At 36.9% G+C, this 21,107-nt stretch overlaps 1 protein-coding gene across 1 annotated transcript in view; it reads right to left on the bottom strand.

The window, feature by feature from the left end:
• Positions 1 to 21,107, bottom strand: part of LOC106133251 (bicaudal D-related protein homolog) — a 105,256-nt gene that overhangs the window by 29,478 nt on the left and 54,671 nt on the right. Inside the window, exons 2-5 of the mRNA XM_013332914.2 lie at positions 11,896 to 12,036; positions 4,047 to 4,202; positions 3,104 to 3,277; positions 457 to 703 (exon numbers count right to left, since the gene is read on the bottom strand). Of these exons, the coding sequence (XP_013188368.2) occupies positions 457 to 703; positions 3,104 to 3,277; positions 4,047 to 4,202; positions 11,896 to 12,036 (718 nt within the window). The remainder of the gene's footprint in view (positions 1 to 456; positions 704 to 3,103; positions 3,278 to 4,046; positions 4,203 to 11,895; positions 12,037 to 21,107) is intronic.

The following is a 21,107-nucleotide window of genomic DNA, read 5'->3' as shown; positions in this document are numbered from 1 at the left end:
TAATCGGATTTATTATTCCTTCCATAGAGTGTAATTTCATCTTCATACATACATACAAGCACGCCTGTCTCCCATTGGGGTAGGCAGAGACTATGGATTTGCACTTGCTACGATCCTTACAGGACCTCTTTTCATCTTTATGTGAATCACTGCACAATTACGTATCTATACTAATATTATAAAGCTGAAGAGTTTGTTTGTTTGAACGCGCTAATCTCAAGAACTACTGGTACGAATTGAAAAATTATTTTTGCGTTGAATAGACCATTTATCGACGAAGGCAATATTACATCACGCTGCAACTATATAAAGCGAAGAAATATTTGAAAATGTGAAAAAGAACGGGGGAAATTATTCATCCTCGCGGGCTACAATGATGCCCAAAATTATTCCACGCGGATGAAGTCGCGGGCACAGCTAGTTGAATATAAAGAAAAAGTAGAATGAAGAACTGACCTGAATCATCATCGTGTCCAGTATTGAGTTGCAGTGCTAACGCTCTCAGCTGTTTGTAAACCTGGACAGCTTCACTCCTCAGCCAAGTATCGTCTTGGTCTTCCGGCTCCGACTCCATCTCAGCATGGAGAGACCTGCCCGAGTTGGCAGCGTCCACTGGCTCTGGAGCGCCGATCCTCTCAGCCAAGGTGTCGTGGGAACGCTGCAGGCGCTCCAGTTCTTTCAAGGTGTTCTGGTAGAGGTGTTCCTGTTGAAAATGAAGATAGTAGATTGAATGAAAATGTTATGTTACATCTTGCGCCAAATAAAGATTGTTTCTTTCTTTCTTTCTTTCTTCTTTCTATTATGAGTTTTAGAAATTTGTTAATGATAAGATTTATAATGCTTGATGATCATGATACTATGACAATTTAAGTACACACATACACACACACACATAGTCATGTCTATATCCCTTGCGGGGTAGACAGAGCCAATGGTCCCGAAAAGATTGAAAAGCCACGTTCAGCTTCTCGACTTAATGATGGGATTGAGATTTCACTTCACAAAAGGATCGCAATTTTATAAGCCTATCCTTAGTCGTCTTTTACGACATCCATGGGAAAGAGATGGAGTGGTCCTATTCTCTTTTGTATTGGTGCCGGGAACCAGACGGCACAATTAAAGTTGATGATAAAAAGTTATAGATGAGAAAGGAAAACGATAACATAAATCGAAAAGGTTGAACATTATAAAAAAAAATGTGCAATCGAAATAAAAAATTAGAAGTTATATCATCACATTATCTACATTTAAGGGTTTTTATTATAGATGCATTTAAAACCTTAAATAGCAACTTGCTGGTTGTCAGCTAGAACCAGAAATGTGTGAATCTTTACAGGATGTTCATCCTTAATGCTATTTACGTGCCCTGCTTTTTTGCTGATGGATTTTCCTTTTAATTTTGGTCAACTAGAAGTAATTCCAATTGGGATAAGTCCGCCATTGTACAAATTCTCTAAAATCCAAACATTGTTCTGTAATTATTTTAAGTACAATAAAGAAATTACAAACATAAGTAAAATCACAAGATCGTTTTGTGATATTATGACCTCTTGTTATGCCACAAGTTCTGCTGTCAGTCTAAGTGAATATTGCATTGAAAAATATTAAATACCAAGGCTGAAGACGTGTAACTAATTAATTAATTTCATGATGATATTGACCTTGAATAACTGTATTAAATGGTATTAATATCACGTCATCTACGTCTTTGTCTTGGTTTTTGATTATTGAAAACAAAAACAGACAAAATAATAATGGGTTAACTAATTGTAACTGTTCATTTGAATAAAATCTAGATTAATTAATTGGTATCATTACAAAAGCAATTCTTATAAAAATTTCAGTGAAAAACATTTACAAACCAGAGAGGCATGAATTAAGGCTACAGTCACATTGAATAGATTATATCCCTATTCCTTACTTGACTTTACATTTGAACCAAAAAATTTGCATCTGCCACATTAAATTACCTTGTTGCTACATACATACATACATATGGTCACGTTTATATCCCTTGCGGGGTAGACAGAGCCTACAATCTCGAAAATACTGATAGGCCACGTACAGCTGTTTGGCTTACTGATAGAATTGAGATTCAAATAGTGACAGGTTGCTACTCAATCGCCTATAAAAGAATCCCAAGTTTGTACGCCTATTCCTTAGTGGCCTTTTACGACATCCATGGGAAAGAGATGGAGTGGTCCTATTCTTTTTTGTATTGCAATTGCCTTCTTGCTTAACTTATAAATTCACGTCACGATGATGTTTAAATGCTTTATTCATTTTGCACAGATCTAAAATTTAATCGTTCATTAATCAAACATGTTTCTTACATAGAGATTACATTGCTGGTAGATTGAAGATAAGCCTATCAGATATAACAAGATGATATCGGCAAACATCCAATTCGACCTACATATCATTGTCCGACTAATTGAATGCCACAGTGAGCAAGCAACGTTTCTTTTTTTATTTTGTAGTCTTTCTTTCATTGATTTTATTAGTCAGGCTCACGAATTCTTTATGTCGAAGGTAACAAGGTTACCTAATTACAATATCAAAACTATTTCTTTTTTGGGTATTTTCATTACGAATTATCTGCAAAACTTGTATACATCTATAACTCCCTTAAACTAACTTTTCTACGTGCCGTGTGGTTCCCGGCACCAATACAAAAAAGAATAGGACCACTCCATCTTTTTCCCATGGATGTCGTAAGAGGCGACTAAGGGACAGGCTTATAATCTTGGAATTCTTATTTTAGGCGATGGGCTTGCAACCTGTCACTATTTGAATATTAATTCTATCATTAAGCCAAATAGCTGAACGTGGCCTATCAGTCTTTTCAAGACTGTTGGCTCTGTCTACCCCGCAAGGGACATAGACGTGACCGTATGTATGTATGTATGTAACAAGGTTACCTAATTACAATTTCAAAACTAATTACTTTTTTTGGGTATTTTAATTACGAATTATCTGCAAAACTTCACACATATGCTACTTGTATACATCTATTACTCCCTTTAACTAACTTTTCTACGTGTATATTATTAAAAATGGTCACACATTAGAATTTTAACCATAGAATCCTTTAAAATCTTACTTGTTCTTTGAGCTGTCTTTCGAGCGCTGTGATCCTGTCGTTAGCTTCATCTAGCTGCTGCATCAGGTTGTCTTTGTCGTTGAGTGAAGAAGTCAGCCTTCGCTCCAAATCTGCCCTCTTGTCGCTGACGAGAGCCAGCTCCGCTTTCAGAGACTCCAGGCTGTGCACGTGATCCTGGGGAGGATAGGTTCGTTTTGGATTATGTTTGTCTTGTCTTTATATTCCGATTTTGTATATTAAGAATCACGGGCCGTGTGGTTCCCGGCACCAATAAAAAAAAATAGGACCACTCCATCTCTTTCCCATGGATGTCGTAAAAGGCGACTAAGGGATAGGCTTACAAACTTGGGATTCTTTTTTTAGGCGATGGGCTAGCAACCTGTCACTATTTGGATCTCAATTCTATCATTAAGCCAAATAGCTGAACGTGGCCGATCAGTCTTTTCAAGACTGTTGGCTCTGTCTACCCCACAAGGGATATAGACGTGACCATATGTATGTATGTATGTAGAATCAACCTTAATTAAGATTTAAGAAATCTTTGAAAGCGTCTGTAGCAGAAGTCTCGGTTTTCTATGACTATTGGTTCCTTTTGATTCACACTTAGTAAGTGATATATTTAATTATTATGAATCTCCAAAAAACATTCCCCTTAAAATAATAAAGATTCTACTCAACGTATTAATCTTGCCGTAGTGATTTTGTCTTCAAACAAACATAGGTTAAAAGGAAACGTAAGCAGCTTAGTAGCTCTTAAGATAACTTTAGGTTTGCCAGACTGTGAACATCATTTGCTAGACCTAAATTTTAATAACATAGAATTTTACTAAATGTTTTTTTCTGGTATTACAAAGCGTTGGGTGTCAATGCTATCAATTTTAGTTTCTGTCGTTACAACAACAACAGTTTTGATTTGTATAGTTGTTACATCAACAATACACACCTGTAGACTAGTCTTCCTCATGGAACACTGATCCCTCAGACCTTCAAGTTGTGCTATCAGCTGAGCTTCAGTGGCTGAAGACTCCTTAAGCTGGGCCGTCAGCCTGGAGTTCTGCGCTGTCAGCTCTTGGATAAGACTGGCCTTCTCTTCATCTCTCTGTTGGGACAATGATAATAAGTTAGGGAGGAATATCTACAAAACCTTATATGCTTAAGACTAGATAGGTGTTTCTAAATGTGTGGATGAAATGTTATATTTTGAGTAACAATTGATCATTATATCACTTTATAATTAAAAACTGATACTAACTAGGTAAATGAAAGTAGTTTAATAAGTCTAAATATTTGCACCGTTTAAGCAAATGAAATTAATCTTATACCTTTAATTTATCACCAAAAGTCTTTGGTCATTGTTGGATACCTATGAGTTGATTTACATAAATTTAAATATATATGTGTGACGGGCAAAGTCGCTTTATAAATGCCTTCTGTTGTATCAAAATCTAAAGAATGGAAGAAAGAATAGTTGATATCAAGAAGCCGACCATACAATCTTTACAATGAGACTCAGAGGCTTAACGGCTCAGAATCAAAACAAAACCTACATACGTTACGATAAGAGAAATTATTGTAGAAAAAAATATTTGCTTGCTTTACAATGCAAAAAAATAAAGGATATGAAATCTAATCTAACATTTACACTACTGTTCTTCTTCTTATTCAACTATTCTTTAATTTTGTTGAAGGAAGTAAAACGATCGAGTCGGTGGAACCATCTGTCGATTCACAACAATTTTGCAAATCCAAAACTGGACGCCGTAAAATCTTGATTCTGACAGCATTGTTAATCGTGTTAATGGGTGTAACGGTTGCCCTCATCCGTGAACCTTATGGTTTTGTTTTAGAGTCTATATTGCCAGAAGAATATTTACGAAAGAGTTTTTACTGCGGTTTTGGAAGGACGCTAGCCGTAGGCCGTGACGCCTTGCGACACTTGATCTTGGAGTAAAATATGAGATGGTTTGAACTAAAGATTCACTTAACGTTTTTGTTTAACCAAGTGAAAATCCCTTCAGAACAACTTTAATATTTAGTAAGGATGTTACACAAATTATTATCCTTTGCTTTGATTTGATGATCACTAAATTTGTATGGAATGGCGAAAAATATATGATTATTAAGCGCAAGTAAGTCTTTTCTTCCAAGTTTGTCAGATTCATGTAAAAACACCCTCTCCATATTATACCACCTTTAAAAAGCCTCTAAAATTATCAGGGCAGGTTTATCAGGTCCTACACACCGTTATATTAAGATTTCTTTCTTAAGATTTCCCAGTTATTTTTTTTTTCAGACTATATACCAACATGGTTTCTTCAATTTTCGTTTATCTCCCCAACTTCTCATTATACTCGCTTGTTGAACACAGTAGCTCAGGTCAGGAAATGTCATCAGCGGAAAATAACAGCGTCCTGACAAAGCATTGACTGATCTTGATGACAGCAGGATGTTTGGAGGTCACATATTATGCCAAATTAAAGGTTTACTTTGTGTTAATGGGAACGTTGGACGAGCTAGAATGGCTTTGACGAATGTCGTCAAAATCGTGGACAAAAAGGTCAGGGCAAGAGTACTCAAAATCAATGAGAGTGGAATGAATTATGATTGGTAGTAGGTGTGCACAAGTATGCAGGGATGAAGGGACAGCAAGTGAAAAGATGTATTCTTTGCCTACCCAACCGGAAAAAGGGCGTGATTTTCTGTATTTATATAACAACATTAGTTCTACATTCATTCATGTTTTTTAATGTAGACAATATGCATTCGTCCACGATTTAGGTTTAAGAAATCTATATTTGTAAATTGACGTTCGATGAAAATGCTACAGTGTAGTTTGTTCCGCCGCTTCTACTACACATGCGCTTTGGAAGCGGTAGTAGTTATAATTAGATTTAAGTTATGTGACGTCAATAAGTGATACCTTGTATCCAATTTTGAAAATAAACCTATTCTATTCTATTCTAACACGATAGGTAAGTCAAACTTACTTATTTAATGTATTCAACAGAATTGGCCCTGAACATTTCTAAAAGGGCGGGAACACGCGAATTCGTGGAAATGACGTTACAATCCAACGCGTCAAGACCTTGAATGTCCTATGTCATTTTGGTTAATATGCTAATTATAGTAGAAACCATTTTTATTTATATTAATATGGATTTTAATGGATAAAAGAATGTTTCATTTTAATAGCGTATTATTCTGCAATCAGAAAGAAATGTCTATGTAGTTGGAGAACCAACATCTGACTATAATAACATTTCAGTTAACAGTTCATCACAGATAACCAATGAGTGTTTGTCAGGTATAAAATATTTTTAATTACAAATTATTATCACACTAATTTGTAATTAAAAAGATCGTTGACCTACATTCGGAGGTTAGATTTTGAACTTGACTTGACGATGACATAATTATGTTTGGTCATCGTAAACACATTATAGACATGATAAACTGGTTGACATACCTACGTCCAGAACTCCAGAGACTCCTACAATACAGGGAAACCTAAAGAAGCCAGTGCAACAGAATTTACTGAACCATATATTTTTAATTTTTGGCATTTTTATTTTTTCAATGATTTGAAATAAGGTACACGACCAAAGCTTTAACACATATGTACATATGTTTTTAACCCCTTGCGGGGTAGACAGAGCCAGGATTTTTTTGCTAAACTCCCACGGGAAAAGAACCCTGAACTAGTAGTTTTTGTTCTTTTAAACATCACCATCATGTGGCTCAAGACTTTCTAACACCACGATGTGCAGCAGCGGCTGACCTCACATCTTCTCCATGAAGAAGTACCTACTTCCTCGCTGTAATGTAGGTAAATATTACGTAACAACAAATCCCTTTATCTGAACTTTCTTAATCAGTTTCCAATGAACTTTAAGGTCAATATGATCGGTGCCGCCGACTCGTCATAAAATAATTAGCTTACAGAATCTTTTTAGGCGATGGGCTAGCAACCTGTCACCATTTGAATCTCATTCTATCATTTATCATATCATTTATTTATATATTGAAACTCATTCTCCTCCGATCGCCATCCTTCTTGTTTGAATTTCTAAAGTCGGATAAATTTCTTAAACCTTTTCCTAAGTGTAACATACAATTTCCTGAAAACCGCATATAAATCGCTTCAGCGAAACGTGAGATGATCGCGGACAAACATATATACATACAGGTCAAATGGAGGACCATCTTTTTCTTTTGAAGGCGATTGAAAATTCTTACGAAAAAAGAGATCGAGTGTTTTTAGACTTGAAAGTGACGTGAAATAAACTGCACCTGATTGGTAGATCTCCTTCTTTCTCGAAAGAGATACCTAGACAGGGAAAGGCCATTTCTGTAATATTTTTATTTTTCAGTCACAAGACGCCATAGTTTTGGTCCATGACATACCTACCGACTTTGAATCACTAGGGTTTTTTGCCAAAATCACGATTCCGATTATGGTGACGAAACCGTGACGCGTCCGCGACGTGAGAGCGGCGGTCGCGAGCCGCTTGCGACAGCGTCGCGTGGTCTTACGGAATCGTGGTAATGACACCGGGTATAAGTTGGATGGGTTAATTTTATTCTAGAAATATACATTATAACTAAACAAATACTAAAGAAGTGTAATTTACACTATTCAAAAGTAAGTGTACTTATATTTATACATACATATACATACATAATAAAATCACGCCTCTTTCCCGGAGGGGTAGGCAGAGACTACCTCTTTCCACTTGCCACGATTTCTGTAATTTCTTCTTCAATCATACTTCCTTCGCTTCATCCACATTCATAACTCTTCATGCAAGCTCGGCGGTTTCGGGTACTCTTGACCTGACCCTTTACCATGACGTCCTTAATTATAAATTAGATATGTACATTATAACTAAACTAAGTTACACTAATAAAAAGTGAGTGTACTTATATTTATACATACATACATATCACGTCTTTATCCCTTGCGGGGTAGACAGACCCCACAGTACCTATTGAAAAGACTAAAAGGCCACGTTCAGATGTATGGTTTTATGATGCAATTTAAATTCAAAAACAGTTGACAGTTCGCTAGCCCATCGCCTACAAGAAGAAACGCAAGTTTTATAAGCCTCTCCCTTAGTCTCTTTAAGACATCCATTGGAAAGATATGGAGTAGTTCTATTCTAAAGTACCTACCGGTGACCACAAGGTTCTTTAGTAATATATTTAAATTTAATTTTATAGTATTTTACTTATATTTATTTTATTTATGTATGTTTATCACAAATTAATTTGTAGTTAATTGATTATTGTAACGCACCCTCAATGCTTTTAATATGCGCTGCTTCTTTGAATCTGGATTTTACTTTAAATTTTGGTTGACTGGAAGAAATCCCGTTTGGGATAAGTCCGCATACGGTACCCTCAAGAAACGGCAAGATTGTTATGCATTACTGTTAACGTATCACAATGTACCTGAGTCCACTTCTGTGAGAATCAGCCTTCAAAAACAGAGTATTCATTGTTAATTGCATACGATATTTAGCGTAATACCTGCTTAAGGTCAGGGGCCAACTGGGCACTCATTGTTTTATTTGGGAATTGTTGTCTATGCCTCTTAATTGGCCATTTGTCATGCTGCAGAATTGTATATTGTTCATACTATTTCAGGCTATTAGGACAGTACCTAGATGGAATGGATCAAATGAGATCTTTTACTATTTATTTTATGTAACTCATAGTAGCACCATGGATGTCGTAAAAGGCGACTAAGGGTAAGGGGTAGGCTCATAAACTTGGGATACTTCTTGTAGGCGAAGGATTTGGACCTGTCACTATTTGAATCTCAATTCTATCATTAAGCCAAACAGCTGAACGTGGCCTAGTAGACTTTTTGAGACTGTTTGCTCTGTCTACCCCGCAAGGGATATAGACTTAATGTATTTGGTCAAATCATTAGTCCGTACGTATGTCAAGGTTAATAACACTAAGTAATAGCTAGTGCTAAAGAAGTATTTGGATCAATAATGGATGTTTATCGTGACTGCACCTATTAGCGATGATTAGGTATAGTAAATCATCAAAGTAAGTATCAATTACTTTGAGTCACGGGCAAGGGCATCGTAACATTAATATTTAGCTATTTATCTACACTAATATAATATTATAAAGAGGAAAACTTTGTTGTAATGAATAGGCTCAAAAACTACTGGACCGATTTTAAAAATTCTTTCACCATTCGAAAGCTACATTATCCACGAGTAACATAGACTATATTTTATTTTGGAAAAAAATAGGGTTCCGTAATAATATATTAAAATAATTGGCAAAACAGCGTTTGCCGGGTCAGCTAGTCTATACTATCTATACTAATATTATAAAGCTGAAGAGTTTGTTTGTTTGAACGCGCTAATCTGAGGAACTACTGGTTCGAATTGAATAATTACTTTTGTGTTGTATAGACCATTCATCGAGGAAGGCTTTAGGCTATATAAAATCACGCTGCAACAATTAAAAGCGAAGAAATAAAGGAAAATGTGAAAAAAAAACGGAGAAAATTAGTCACCCTTGAGGAATGATGCCCAAAATAACTATTCCACGCGGACGAAGTCGTGGGCACAGCTAGTAAATAATACAGGTAATAAACGCGCACGTAACATACCTTTATTTTATCTTGACGTTTCATAATGAGTCGCTCCTTGACCACGTATCATTGTAACATGATTCGAAACGTCCGAGATAAAGTAAAGGTACGGTCGCGTTCATAATTGCAGTCATAGTTCACAAAACTTTATAGCTTGCAGTCACCGCTATCACTCACACATTCACACAAATAACACAATAAACAACAAGCGGTGAAGCGTTGGGTTACGCGCCATCAAGAGGAGGGTAGTGTAAAAAGTCGACCGCGCAGCGGCCGTCGTCCGCTTATCAACACAGCGACACCCCACACAGCGGAGATCCATGGTGGAACAGTACGAAAATAATGGCTTCATACCGACCAGAACATTTGCGGAACAGTTCGACACATCATTGGTTACTGTTCGTCGAGTTTGCACCGTGAGGGACTACACCACAGACAGCCAGCAAGAAAGCCGTATTTATCCGAAATAAATAAGCAAAAATGTTTAGAATTTTCTCGGCAGTATTTGGATTTTGACTGGAAAAAAGCGATATTTGCAGACGAAAAGTTCGTTTACGTCATCGCAACACGGTAGGCTTCGTTTATGGCGAAGAAATGCAACTCGGTATGAAGAAAAAAATAATGTCAAATATGGAGTCTGGACGCATATCTGTAAATATGTGGGGCTGGAAGAGTGCTGCTGGACCTGGGGAACAGACGTGGATAGCAGGACGCTCATTATGTGCAAGTGCTGGAAGAAACCATGTTACCAACTGTGCGGTATATTTATCCGATTGATGATATGTCAACAATATCATTTGTGCAAGTCAACTGCCCTGTGCATCGAGTCCATATAGTGCGTGGAAGGTTCTGTCAGTTTATATTAAAACTACTAATTACTTAGATAGTATTTTAAGGACAGCTTCAATATCTTTTCTTTATAAAAACGAATAATTAAGCTGTAACCTTAATAACAGGAAATAAGTAGATGATACAATTAGTGTATGTATAGCTTTATATAATCATCAATATGTTAACAAAACTTTAGGTAAACTATTTCAATAAAATTTACTTATTTTAATTATTGCATGTTTTATTTTGCTCCCTCTTGTATAATATTTCTTGCTGATTTCCGTGTTTGAAAACACGGGTATTGTAATTCTTAGATATCAGTTAGTTAGTTAGTCAGTCATTTCATTCTTTTTTCTTTTCTTCATTCAAATGGCACCTTGAAACATTAAAAATTGTCAATAACACTAAAATAGACAAAAAAATCCTTGAATAACTTCGGAATCCAAGTAACGCTAGTAACTAGAACAAGCGAGTGTGAGCAAGCGAGATTATCTAATATATCTTAGATCTCACTTGCTCACACGAAGTAATAAAATTGCTACCCAATAACTTTCAAAGGAATCACTACCTATGTTAGGGTCGTGTGCAGACAAACTTTCAACCTTATTGAAATGACATAAGTCTGGCAGGCTTCCCTCTATAGGCAAATCTTATGCAAATAATGAGAGACGACGATATTTCGATCGACAATTATCGGGCCCAGTTCGGCCATCGTTGATTACCGTCTCTTTCTGTTTTGTTATGTTATATGTCATAGAATAATAAACTGTTTTACTTAGTAATCATTGGTATTAAAGACCGTATTCATTTGATGAAATATTTATTCTTTTTACATATGCATGTGTGTGTGTATCTAGTGGAACCACAGTGCACGCTATTTTAACCCGTAAGAATTTTAAAACTATGACTGCAGATATGAACGCGATCGTACGTGCGCGCGCGCATTTAATACCTGTATTATTTTTAAATATTATTGTTACGATGCCCCTGCCCATAATCCATCAAATTAATTTATTGTAACCACACGACAATAAAGACAATAAAATAACTAAATTACCTGTTAATCCGTTTTGTGCCTTGTGGTTCCCAGCACAAATACAAAAAATAATAGGACCACTCCATCTCTTTCCCATGGATGTCGTAAAAGGCGACTAAGGGATAGGCTTACAAACTTGGGATTCTTTTTTTAGGCGATGGGCTAGCAACCTGTCACTATTTGAATCTCAATTCTATCATTAAGCCAAATAGCTGAACGTGGCCATTCAGTCTTTTCAAGACTGTTGGTTCTCTCTATCCAGCAAGAGATATAGACGTAACCATATGTATGTATGTGTGTATGTACCTGTTTAACCGAAGTATCCCTGGTGTCGATTTTGGTGGTGAGTTCCTTGATGTCATTCTGCAGCTCCAGCAGCCTGGCCTCGTACTCTCCCTGGGCGGTGTCCAGCCGCCGACGGAGTAAGTGCTTCTCTTGTTCCAACTCCTGCGAAGAGAGTGAGAAGGTTAATAGATGTACCAATAAAAAAAAAATCAAGAAGCGTTTGTTATGTTACACTTTTAAGCAATAACTGATTTATAACCTTCGCGTTGAATTATACTATTTTTAAATGATACAGGGACATTAAACGTGTATTATAATTATATTATTATTATTAACGGCCTCTGTGGCGCAGCGGTAGTACGCTTGTCTGTGACACCGGAGGTCCCTGGCTGGGATTCGATCCCAGCCAGGGCATGATGAGAAAAGGACTTTTTCTGATTGGCCTGGGTCTTGGGTGTTTATTTATATAAGTAGATATTTATTATAAAATATAGTATCGTTGAGTTAGTATCTCGTAACACACGTCTCGAACTTTGTACGAGGCTAACTCAATCTGTGTAATTTGTCCCGTATATATTTATTTATTATTATTTAAAATAACAGGTTTTATACTTTAGTATTTAAAAAAAACCATTTTCTAACAAAACTCTTTCTGAAGGCCGCGTTGAACTTAAATTCCCGTTTTTACTAATTTAGTTAGAATTGTGAGCGAGAGCTGTAGTTTCACTGCGGATAATATTGTCTTAATAAAAATCTGTAACAGCCCGAAAGTTATTAAATTAATTATGTCAATAATAGTTAAGTGTGTCCGAGGTTTCTTTGCACGTTCCTAAACTACTCATAATAAACCATTAAAAAAAAAAACAAAATAAAAAAAGTGCCGTGTGGTTCCCGGCACCATTACAAAAAAGAATGGACCACTCCATCTCTTTCCTACGGATGTCGTAAAAGGCGACAAAGGGATAGGCTTATAAACTTGGGATTCCTATTTTAGGCGATGGGCTAGCAACCTGTCACTATTTGAATCTCAATTCTATCTTAAAGCCAAATAGCTGAACGTGGCCTATCAGTCTTTACAAGACTGTTGGCTCTGTCTACCCCGCAAGGGATATAGACGTGATTGTGTGTGTGTGATAAAAAAAAGATTATTGCAGATTTCATAGGAACTATTCACACATCCGATCCGACAGTAACCTTTATGAGTATTTATTAAAAAAACGTTCACAAACAAACCAGCGTGCTTTCTACGAGCAATAAAGAGACAATGAATGGGAAACTGAATCGGAAATGGTTTGCGGAAACAAACTCACTGTTTTTTTACTGTTTTTCTGCGACTAATAAAACTGTGGAGAATCGATTTAGACAGATAAATTAATTGTGTGATTGTCTATAGATGAGCCTTGGTGGTTGAAAGTAATTATTTTTATCTACCATTAAAGTAACTATATATATACATACATACGTAAATATGAGCACTAAATCCTTTGCGGGGTAGACAGAGTCAACAGTCTTGAAAAGAGTGGAAATCCACGTTTAGGCTTTATAATGGAATTGAGATTCAAATAGTGACAAGCTAGCACATCGCCTAAAAGGAGAATCCTTAGTTTATAAGCCTATCCCTCAGTCGCCTTTTACGACATCCATGGGAAGGAGATGGAATGGTCCTATTCTTTTTTCCATTAGTACCGGGAACCACACGGGAACTTCCACTGTGCTAAATACTATTTTAGTAGTGATAAAGAACGGGTAATTGGAAAACATTAAAGGTTAACGAATAACAGATTATTCCCAAAGAAGCAAAGCCTCTGAAAATAGCTAGTCAATGATGATAAATATTATTTTTCAGTATACAGTCTTTGTATGAAAATAAATGAGATTCTCATGCAGCTGAAATGACAAACGTATAACAATACATGAACAAAGTTCTTTGTCTTTCTTATGAATAGCTTTAATTTTATGTAAATCGAATACGTATACTACTCGAACACCTGGTTTTGTTTGCTTAACACGTAAAACAATACAATGTACGTCAATTTCTTTGCAAATGGAAGAGAAATTTTATCGATAAAAATGTTGTGCGTAAATGTAATGATAAGAATTTCATGTTATTTCTTTTTAGATACTTTTTTTTAAAGTTTGCACTCTTTACCTCTGTTTGTGTAGTATTTTTATTTCATACATACATACATATAATCACGTCTATATCCCTTGCGGGGTAGACAGAGCCAGCTTCAGTGCAGCTATTTGGCTTAAAGAAAGAATTGAGATTCAAATAGTGGCAGGTTGCTAGCTCATCGCCTAAAAGAAGAATCCCAAGTTTATAAGCGGCTAAGGGTAAGGCCCTTAGCCGCTTTTTACGGCATACATGGGAAAGAGATGGAGTGGTCCTATTCTTTTTTATATTAGTGCCGGGAATCAGACGGCACTTTTTAATTCGGACACCTTAACCGTTCGACCATCGTCCCCTCAACCATATCTACCTTTATTAGACCTTGTAATTATTACCCAGTAGAGGCCGCCCGCGACTTCGTCCGCATTGAAACCCTATCAATCCCGCGGGAACTCTGGGATAAAAAGTAGCCTATGTGTTATTCTGGATCTTTAGCTACCCACATACCAAATTTCATCGTAATCGGTTCAGTAGTTTTTGCGTGAAAGAGTAACAAACATCCTGACATACTCACAAACTTTCGCATTTATAATATTAGTAGGATTTACAATTAAGAAAAACACAACAATGCGAATCGCACGTCTCAATCGCGCTAGTAATTATGAAAAGTACGTACATACCTACTTACTTAATTATTTTTCATAACACTTTTGACATTAGAAATCGTGAAAATAAGGCCGGGGAGAGTCATTGTTCAACATGACCTACATGATTGTCGACTTACCATGAGATTTGAACCATAAAGTGATGTAGATTAAAATGAAACGGCACGAGCACGAGTTTTATAACAAAGGTTCCGTATCGCAGTTAGTTTGTATACATATTATCACGTCTTTATCCCTTGCTTGATCGACAGAGCCAATAGTCTTGAAAAGACTGAAAAGCGACGTTCCTGTATGGCTTAATAATAGAATTGAGATTCAAATAGTGAGAGATTACTAACCAATCGCCTAAATGAGGAATCCCAGGTTTATAAGCTTATCCCCTAGTCGCCTTTAACGACATGGGAAGGAAATAGAGTGATCCTATTCTTTTTTTATATAAGTACCGGGAACTGTAAAGCGAACACTTACACCTCTGTAATAAATACATGTATAAATAAAAAAACATAGACTACATAACCAAAACAATATTAGCAGAGACCTAAAATGCGCGGCACTTAAGTTGACCTATGCTTCATACAAGCTTAGACTTGTCAATCAGTGAAGCTTTCTTTTATGCTAGCAAAATTGCACAGACCATATCAATTTTAACTTAACTTATTTCGACTGTTTAATCGGGGAGTTGACTAGTTTTCAAATCTTGTCTTAAATTAATCAGCAGGGTTTAAATAAACTCCTGCTTCTCATATTTCTTTTTAATTTCGACTGTATACAAAATAACAACTACTTCAAAATTGTAATGTAGCGGGAGCAATGATTCGGCTCGACCGCCACCAAAGGGAAGATCTTCCGCCAGGCTAGGTGTTATGCCTGGGGAACCGCGGCTCCGACGATGTTGTGTCGGAGGTTGTATATATAGCTCCAATCCGTGAAATCTCTGAAATCGCGATTTGGGTTCTTCGCTGCTATTGGCTGAGCGCGTCGATTTCTTCGAGATGATTGACAGTTGTTGTTTGATTGGATGTTGCGACGAGTGGCGTAGAGATGTCGCCACAGTACTCCCCCCCAAGACCGGAGGTCTGAAGTCTTGATCTTGCTGTGCAATCTGTGCTTTCAGTAGCTTGCAAGTGCCAGTTGTCTTCCAGTGAGTCGGAAGTTACTCGAAGTCCTAGTGAGTCAGGAGTGAGCCGTTGCGTTGCTCGTAGTCTGCGGTGAGTCGAGACAGTAGAGAGCGTAGTCGACTTGTTGGCGCCGGTAGAAGTCGTGCAGAGCTGCCACGCTGGAGAGAAGAGCGGCCGTCGAAGAGATCCAGGCGTGGGCTGCGGTAGATGCGTCGGTCGCTGAAGTCGATGAGAGTGAGTGCGGGTGGAGACAGGACCAGGAAGCTCGGTGAGTCGGCTGCGATGGACCTGCTGCGATACCCAGTTGCTGGCTTGCTGTGAGACTGCTTGCAGAGTGAGGAATGATGCTGAGGATTGGAGTTGATGATGATGGAGAAGGTTGCTTCCAATCACGTCGGGGTCACCAATGTAGCGGGAGCAATGATTCGGCTCGACCGCCACCAAAGGGAAGATCTTCCGCCAGGCTAGGTGTTATGCCTGGGGAACCGCGGCTCCGACGATGTTGTGTCGGAGGTTGTATATATAGCTCCAATCCGTGAAATCTCTGAAATCGCGATTTGGGTTCTTCGCTGCTATTGGCTGAGCGCGTCGATTTCTTCGAGATGATTGACAGTTGTTGTTTGATTGGATGTTGCGACGAGTGGCGTAGAGATGTCGCCACAGTAATTTAAATTTTACACAAAAACGCGGCAATATCAACTGTGACGTCACTGTTCAAATGACAAACACATTTCTAACCTAACAGTTAACCACTTAGGTACTACGCGTGTAAGATTCAACACTGCATAACCTCAAACATGATTTGTCAATGGTCACTAAATGTCACTGCGCTCGCTGTCATTTGAACAATGACGTCATGTTCTTTGATTCGTGTTTGTTGTCACGTGACGCACAGATAAAAAATATAATTTTTTATTTAATTATTAAAATTAATCTAAATAATTAAAAAATAACCTTTATTATTTTTCAGATCCTTTATGACTAAATCTATGTTAATAAATAGCAAAATAATTTTTTATTGTCTACAGTCAACTCGCGGATGAGTTGGTTCGTTTCTAAATTTTCTTCTACGGAATTCTAATCATTGTATTGCAATGTGACTTTTCAAAGTCGCATTGCAATGTCCTAACAATAGTCTTTGTGATGATAGAAAATAGCTATTTTACTGTCATACATACGTCGAGAAGGAAAATTGATTCGTCTGCGTTTCATTATTTTGAGAAGATTCAAATTATTTACACGACAGGACAGAACAATGTTGGCGGGTTTTTGACGACGCGGCCAATTCAATTTTCATGTCAAAATGATTTCTAATTTTTAAATTGTAAAAAATCAACAGCTACCTACCTCGTAATATCCCAAAAGGCCTTCCTCAAAAGAGAAATTGCACTTTAAAATGGTAACTTAAGATTATATAAAATTAAAGATAAAAATTTAAAAATGGAGTTCTAAAACACGCTCTAAAAATAACGAAACAAGAAAATATAGTCTCCAGTGAAATAATTATGTACAAATCAGATAATCAAAACTTACCGACTAGGTAAGTAATAAATAAAAAACTTACACGTATAATTTTTTAAGTTATTTTTATACGCCTCAATAAAAGAGATTTGTTCAAAGAAAAGCCGTGGTTGTATGCAACCTACCTTCTTAATTTCGTAATCTTATTTCAATTATAACTCATTATTTAAATATCGCGCTAAAAATTTTTCTTTATTTTTTTTTTTACATCAACGTTTTTACTAAACAACAAAGTAAAGAGGCTGAAACAATAAGTTAAATATTTCTAATTAATTACCCAGACGTTCTCCGTATAAGAAGTTTTTATATATTTTTTTCCAACTGAATCATTACTGATTGCATACCTTTACCATATTTTTAGTATTACTCAATATATTTCGCAAATACATACAATATTGCTATCCTAATGACATATTCACACTGCTCGCCATTATTTTACACTTAGGTGTAATAAAACATGTTCAAAACACGATTAGTAGTTCGATTTGCTGTATTACTTAACTAATTATTTTTGTGCCGTGTGGTTCCCGGCACCAATAAAAAAACGAATAGGACCACTCCATCTCGTTCCCATGGTTGTCGTAAAAGGCGACTAAGGGATAGGCTTATAAACTTGGGATTCTTCTTTTAGGCGATGGGCTAGCAACCTGTCACTATTTGATTCTCAATGAACGTGGCCTATCAGTCTTTTCAAGACTGTTGGCTCACTCTACCCCGCAAGGGATAAAGACGTGATTATTTGTATGTATGTATTATTTTAAAAATATGTATGTCAACAAGTTGTCAACAATGTAGGTCACTGCTTTCTTAGAACCTAACCTAGTATTCTTCCTCCTGACATGAGTCCCTGTTTCATCCTCATCGTTCATCGTCATCCTCACCTCCTCCGGGGAGGAGACTGGCACGCACCTTTTCACATGATCTTGGATTGGGCAAATAAGTTTTTACCCTCGTTTGACCTCCACAACGTTTACAAGAAAACCTTTATTGGATACATATACATATATATATATATATATATATATACATAAAATCACGCATCTTTCCCGGAGGGGTAGGTAGAGACTACCTCTTTCCACTTGCCACGATCTCTGCATACTTCTATATATATGTATGTGCTGTGTGGTTCCCGGCACCAATACAAAAAAGAATTGGACCATTCCATCTCTTTCCTATGGATGCGAAAACTTGGGAATTATTTTTTAGGCGTCACTATTGGTAAACCAAACAGCTGAACGGGACCTATCAGTATTTTTAAGACTGTTGGCTCTGTCTTCTCCGCAAGGGAGATAGACGAGACTGTATGTTTGTATTTAAAACTCCTTATCACTCTTATTTCTACCGCGTTTATTCCGCTCCCGTGCAGAAATAGTATACAGGAATCATTGCAAATGGAAAGGTGTAAGCTCTGTCTACCCCTCCGGCTTTATTTCATGAACATATATAAGTCTCCAGCAAAAGTTGGTCATCTTTAAATCTTGTATTTCCTAGTCATTACTTTTAGTCAGATAGCCCTGACTGTAATGTTTGCAGTCGAGATGGCTTTGAGATTAAACAGTCCAAAATTCTGTGCCAATGTCATACTTTATCCACTCATGAGTCGAGTTCTGCTTGGTAACACTTTTTATGTGTCTGGCAATAAAATGTACGTGCTATGAGGTAATTCTACATACATATATACATATAATCGCGTCCATATCCTTTGCGGGGTAGACAGTGCCAGCAGACTTAAAAAGACTGATAGGCCACGTTCACCTGTTTGGCTTAATGATAGAATTGAGATTCGAATAGTGAAAGGTTGCTAGCATTCTTCTTTTAGGGGACAGGCCTAAAAGAAGAATGCCAAGTTTATAAGCCTATCCCTTAGTCGCCTTTTACGAAATCCAAGATGAGGTAATTCTCAACTATAAATTTTTTCAGTTGCCACCTGCGAATCCTGTGTGTTATTCTACAATATATTGTAGTATAGTAGAAATAAATAATAAACTGTAATTTCAAGTAATTAATCCAATGTACCTATTAAAAATTCATGGAGATGTAATTAAATATACTAGATAATACCTACTATTACATAGACGTGATTGTATGTAGGTATGTATTTATTTAGTCTGAATTTTTAGGATAATGGGTCTACTGAAAGAGGTTTCTATTGAAATTAGAAGCACCTTTGTACCTACTACAATTACTTTATTAAATGGTCCTGTATATATGTAATTTTGTATACAGATATAAATAAATTAAGAAATTAAATTTAGAATTTAATAAATATGGAAGTTGGAATGCGATGCCATGGTCATCTAATAAGAACACTGAAAGTATAAAATCTATACAAATATTATAAAGCTGAAGAGTTTTTTTGTTTGAACGCGCTAATCTCAGGAACTACTGGTTCGAATTGACAATTTCTTTTTGTGTTGAATAGACGATTTATCGGGAAAGGCTTTAGGCTATATAACATCACGCTGCAACTATAAGGAGCGAAGAAATAATGGAAAATGAAAAAAAAAAAAAACAAGGATAATTATTCATCCTTGAGGGCTTCAATGAAGCCCAAAACAACTATTCCAGGCGGACGAAGTCGCGGGCACAGCTAGTAGATTATAAAAATAGTGAAAGTGCTGGATTACTGTTGCTCATGTGTGTCTTGGTGCTCGAGTTAATATTCCGACCGTACCCCCGCCAGGGACGCACTTGGGATGCCTAGATAGAATATAACATACGATCACATATCACATTTTTACACATACACTAGCTGTGCCCGCGACTTCGTCCGCGTAGTAGTTATTTTGAGCATCATTGAAGCCCTCTGGGGTGAATAATTTTCCCCGTTTTTTTTTTCACATTCTCCATTATTTCTTCGCTTATAGTTGCAGCGTGATGTTATATAGCCCAAAGCCTTTCTCGATAAATGGTCTTTTTAACACAAAAATAATTTTTCAATTCGAACCAGTAGTTCCTGAAATTAGCGCGTCCAAACAAACAAACAAACTCTTCAGCTTAATAATATTAGTTTAGATATTTACATACATACATACCATAACGCCTGTTCCCCATTGGCAGAGACTATGGAATTCCACTTGCTACGATCCTCACAGACCTCACCCTCACTCCTCCACACTCATTACTCGTTTCATGCATATTCGACGATTACGGGTACTCCTATCATCTCCCTTTTTCAAGACATTCGAAATTTGGTCCTTGAAAGATCGACGAGGCCGGCCCTGTCCCACTTTTACATTTTATATACCACAGTTTGATGCCTGAACTCTGTCAGCCGACTTATTATCGAAGTTAAATAACCGTGTGGTTCCCGGCACCAATAGAAAATAATAGGACCACTCCATCTCTTTCTCATAGATGTCGTAAAAGGCGACTAAGGGATAGGCTTATAAACTTAGGATTCTTCTTTTAAGCGACGGGCTATAGCAACCCGTCACTTTATATGAATCTCAATTCTATCAGTAAGCCAAACAGCTGAACGTGGCCAATCAGTCTCTTCAAGACTATTGGTGTTGTCTAAGGGATATAGACGACACTATATGTGTGTATGTAGACATTCTGTACCTACTAAGTGCAAAGGTAGAACTCTACTGGCAGAGAATGCCTTGTGGCATTAAGTCCACCTGTTGTACATTTTACGTGCATAAAGTTAAAAAAAATAAATAAACTCTATTGGACAATGCAATTAAAATTAAATTGTAAAACAGACTACATCCCTGCGCTGACATTAGGTAGCACTATGCCGCAACTACGCTCGTGATCGTGACGAGACGTCTAATGTGCCTGCCATCCTAATGTATGATAGATTATGTGTTTTGA

The sequence above is a fragment of the Amyelois transitella genome, chromosome 22, assembly GCF_032362555.1.
Source record: "Amyelois transitella isolate CPQ chromosome 22, ilAmyTran1.1, whole genome shotgun sequence".
In the NCBI taxonomy this organism is placed as follows: domain Eukaryota; kingdom Metazoa; phylum Arthropoda; class Insecta; order Lepidoptera; family Pyralidae; genus Amyelois; species Amyelois transitella.
Note: the sequence above shows the minus strand (reverse complement) of the source record. Positions and strands in the feature narration are given on the sequence as shown.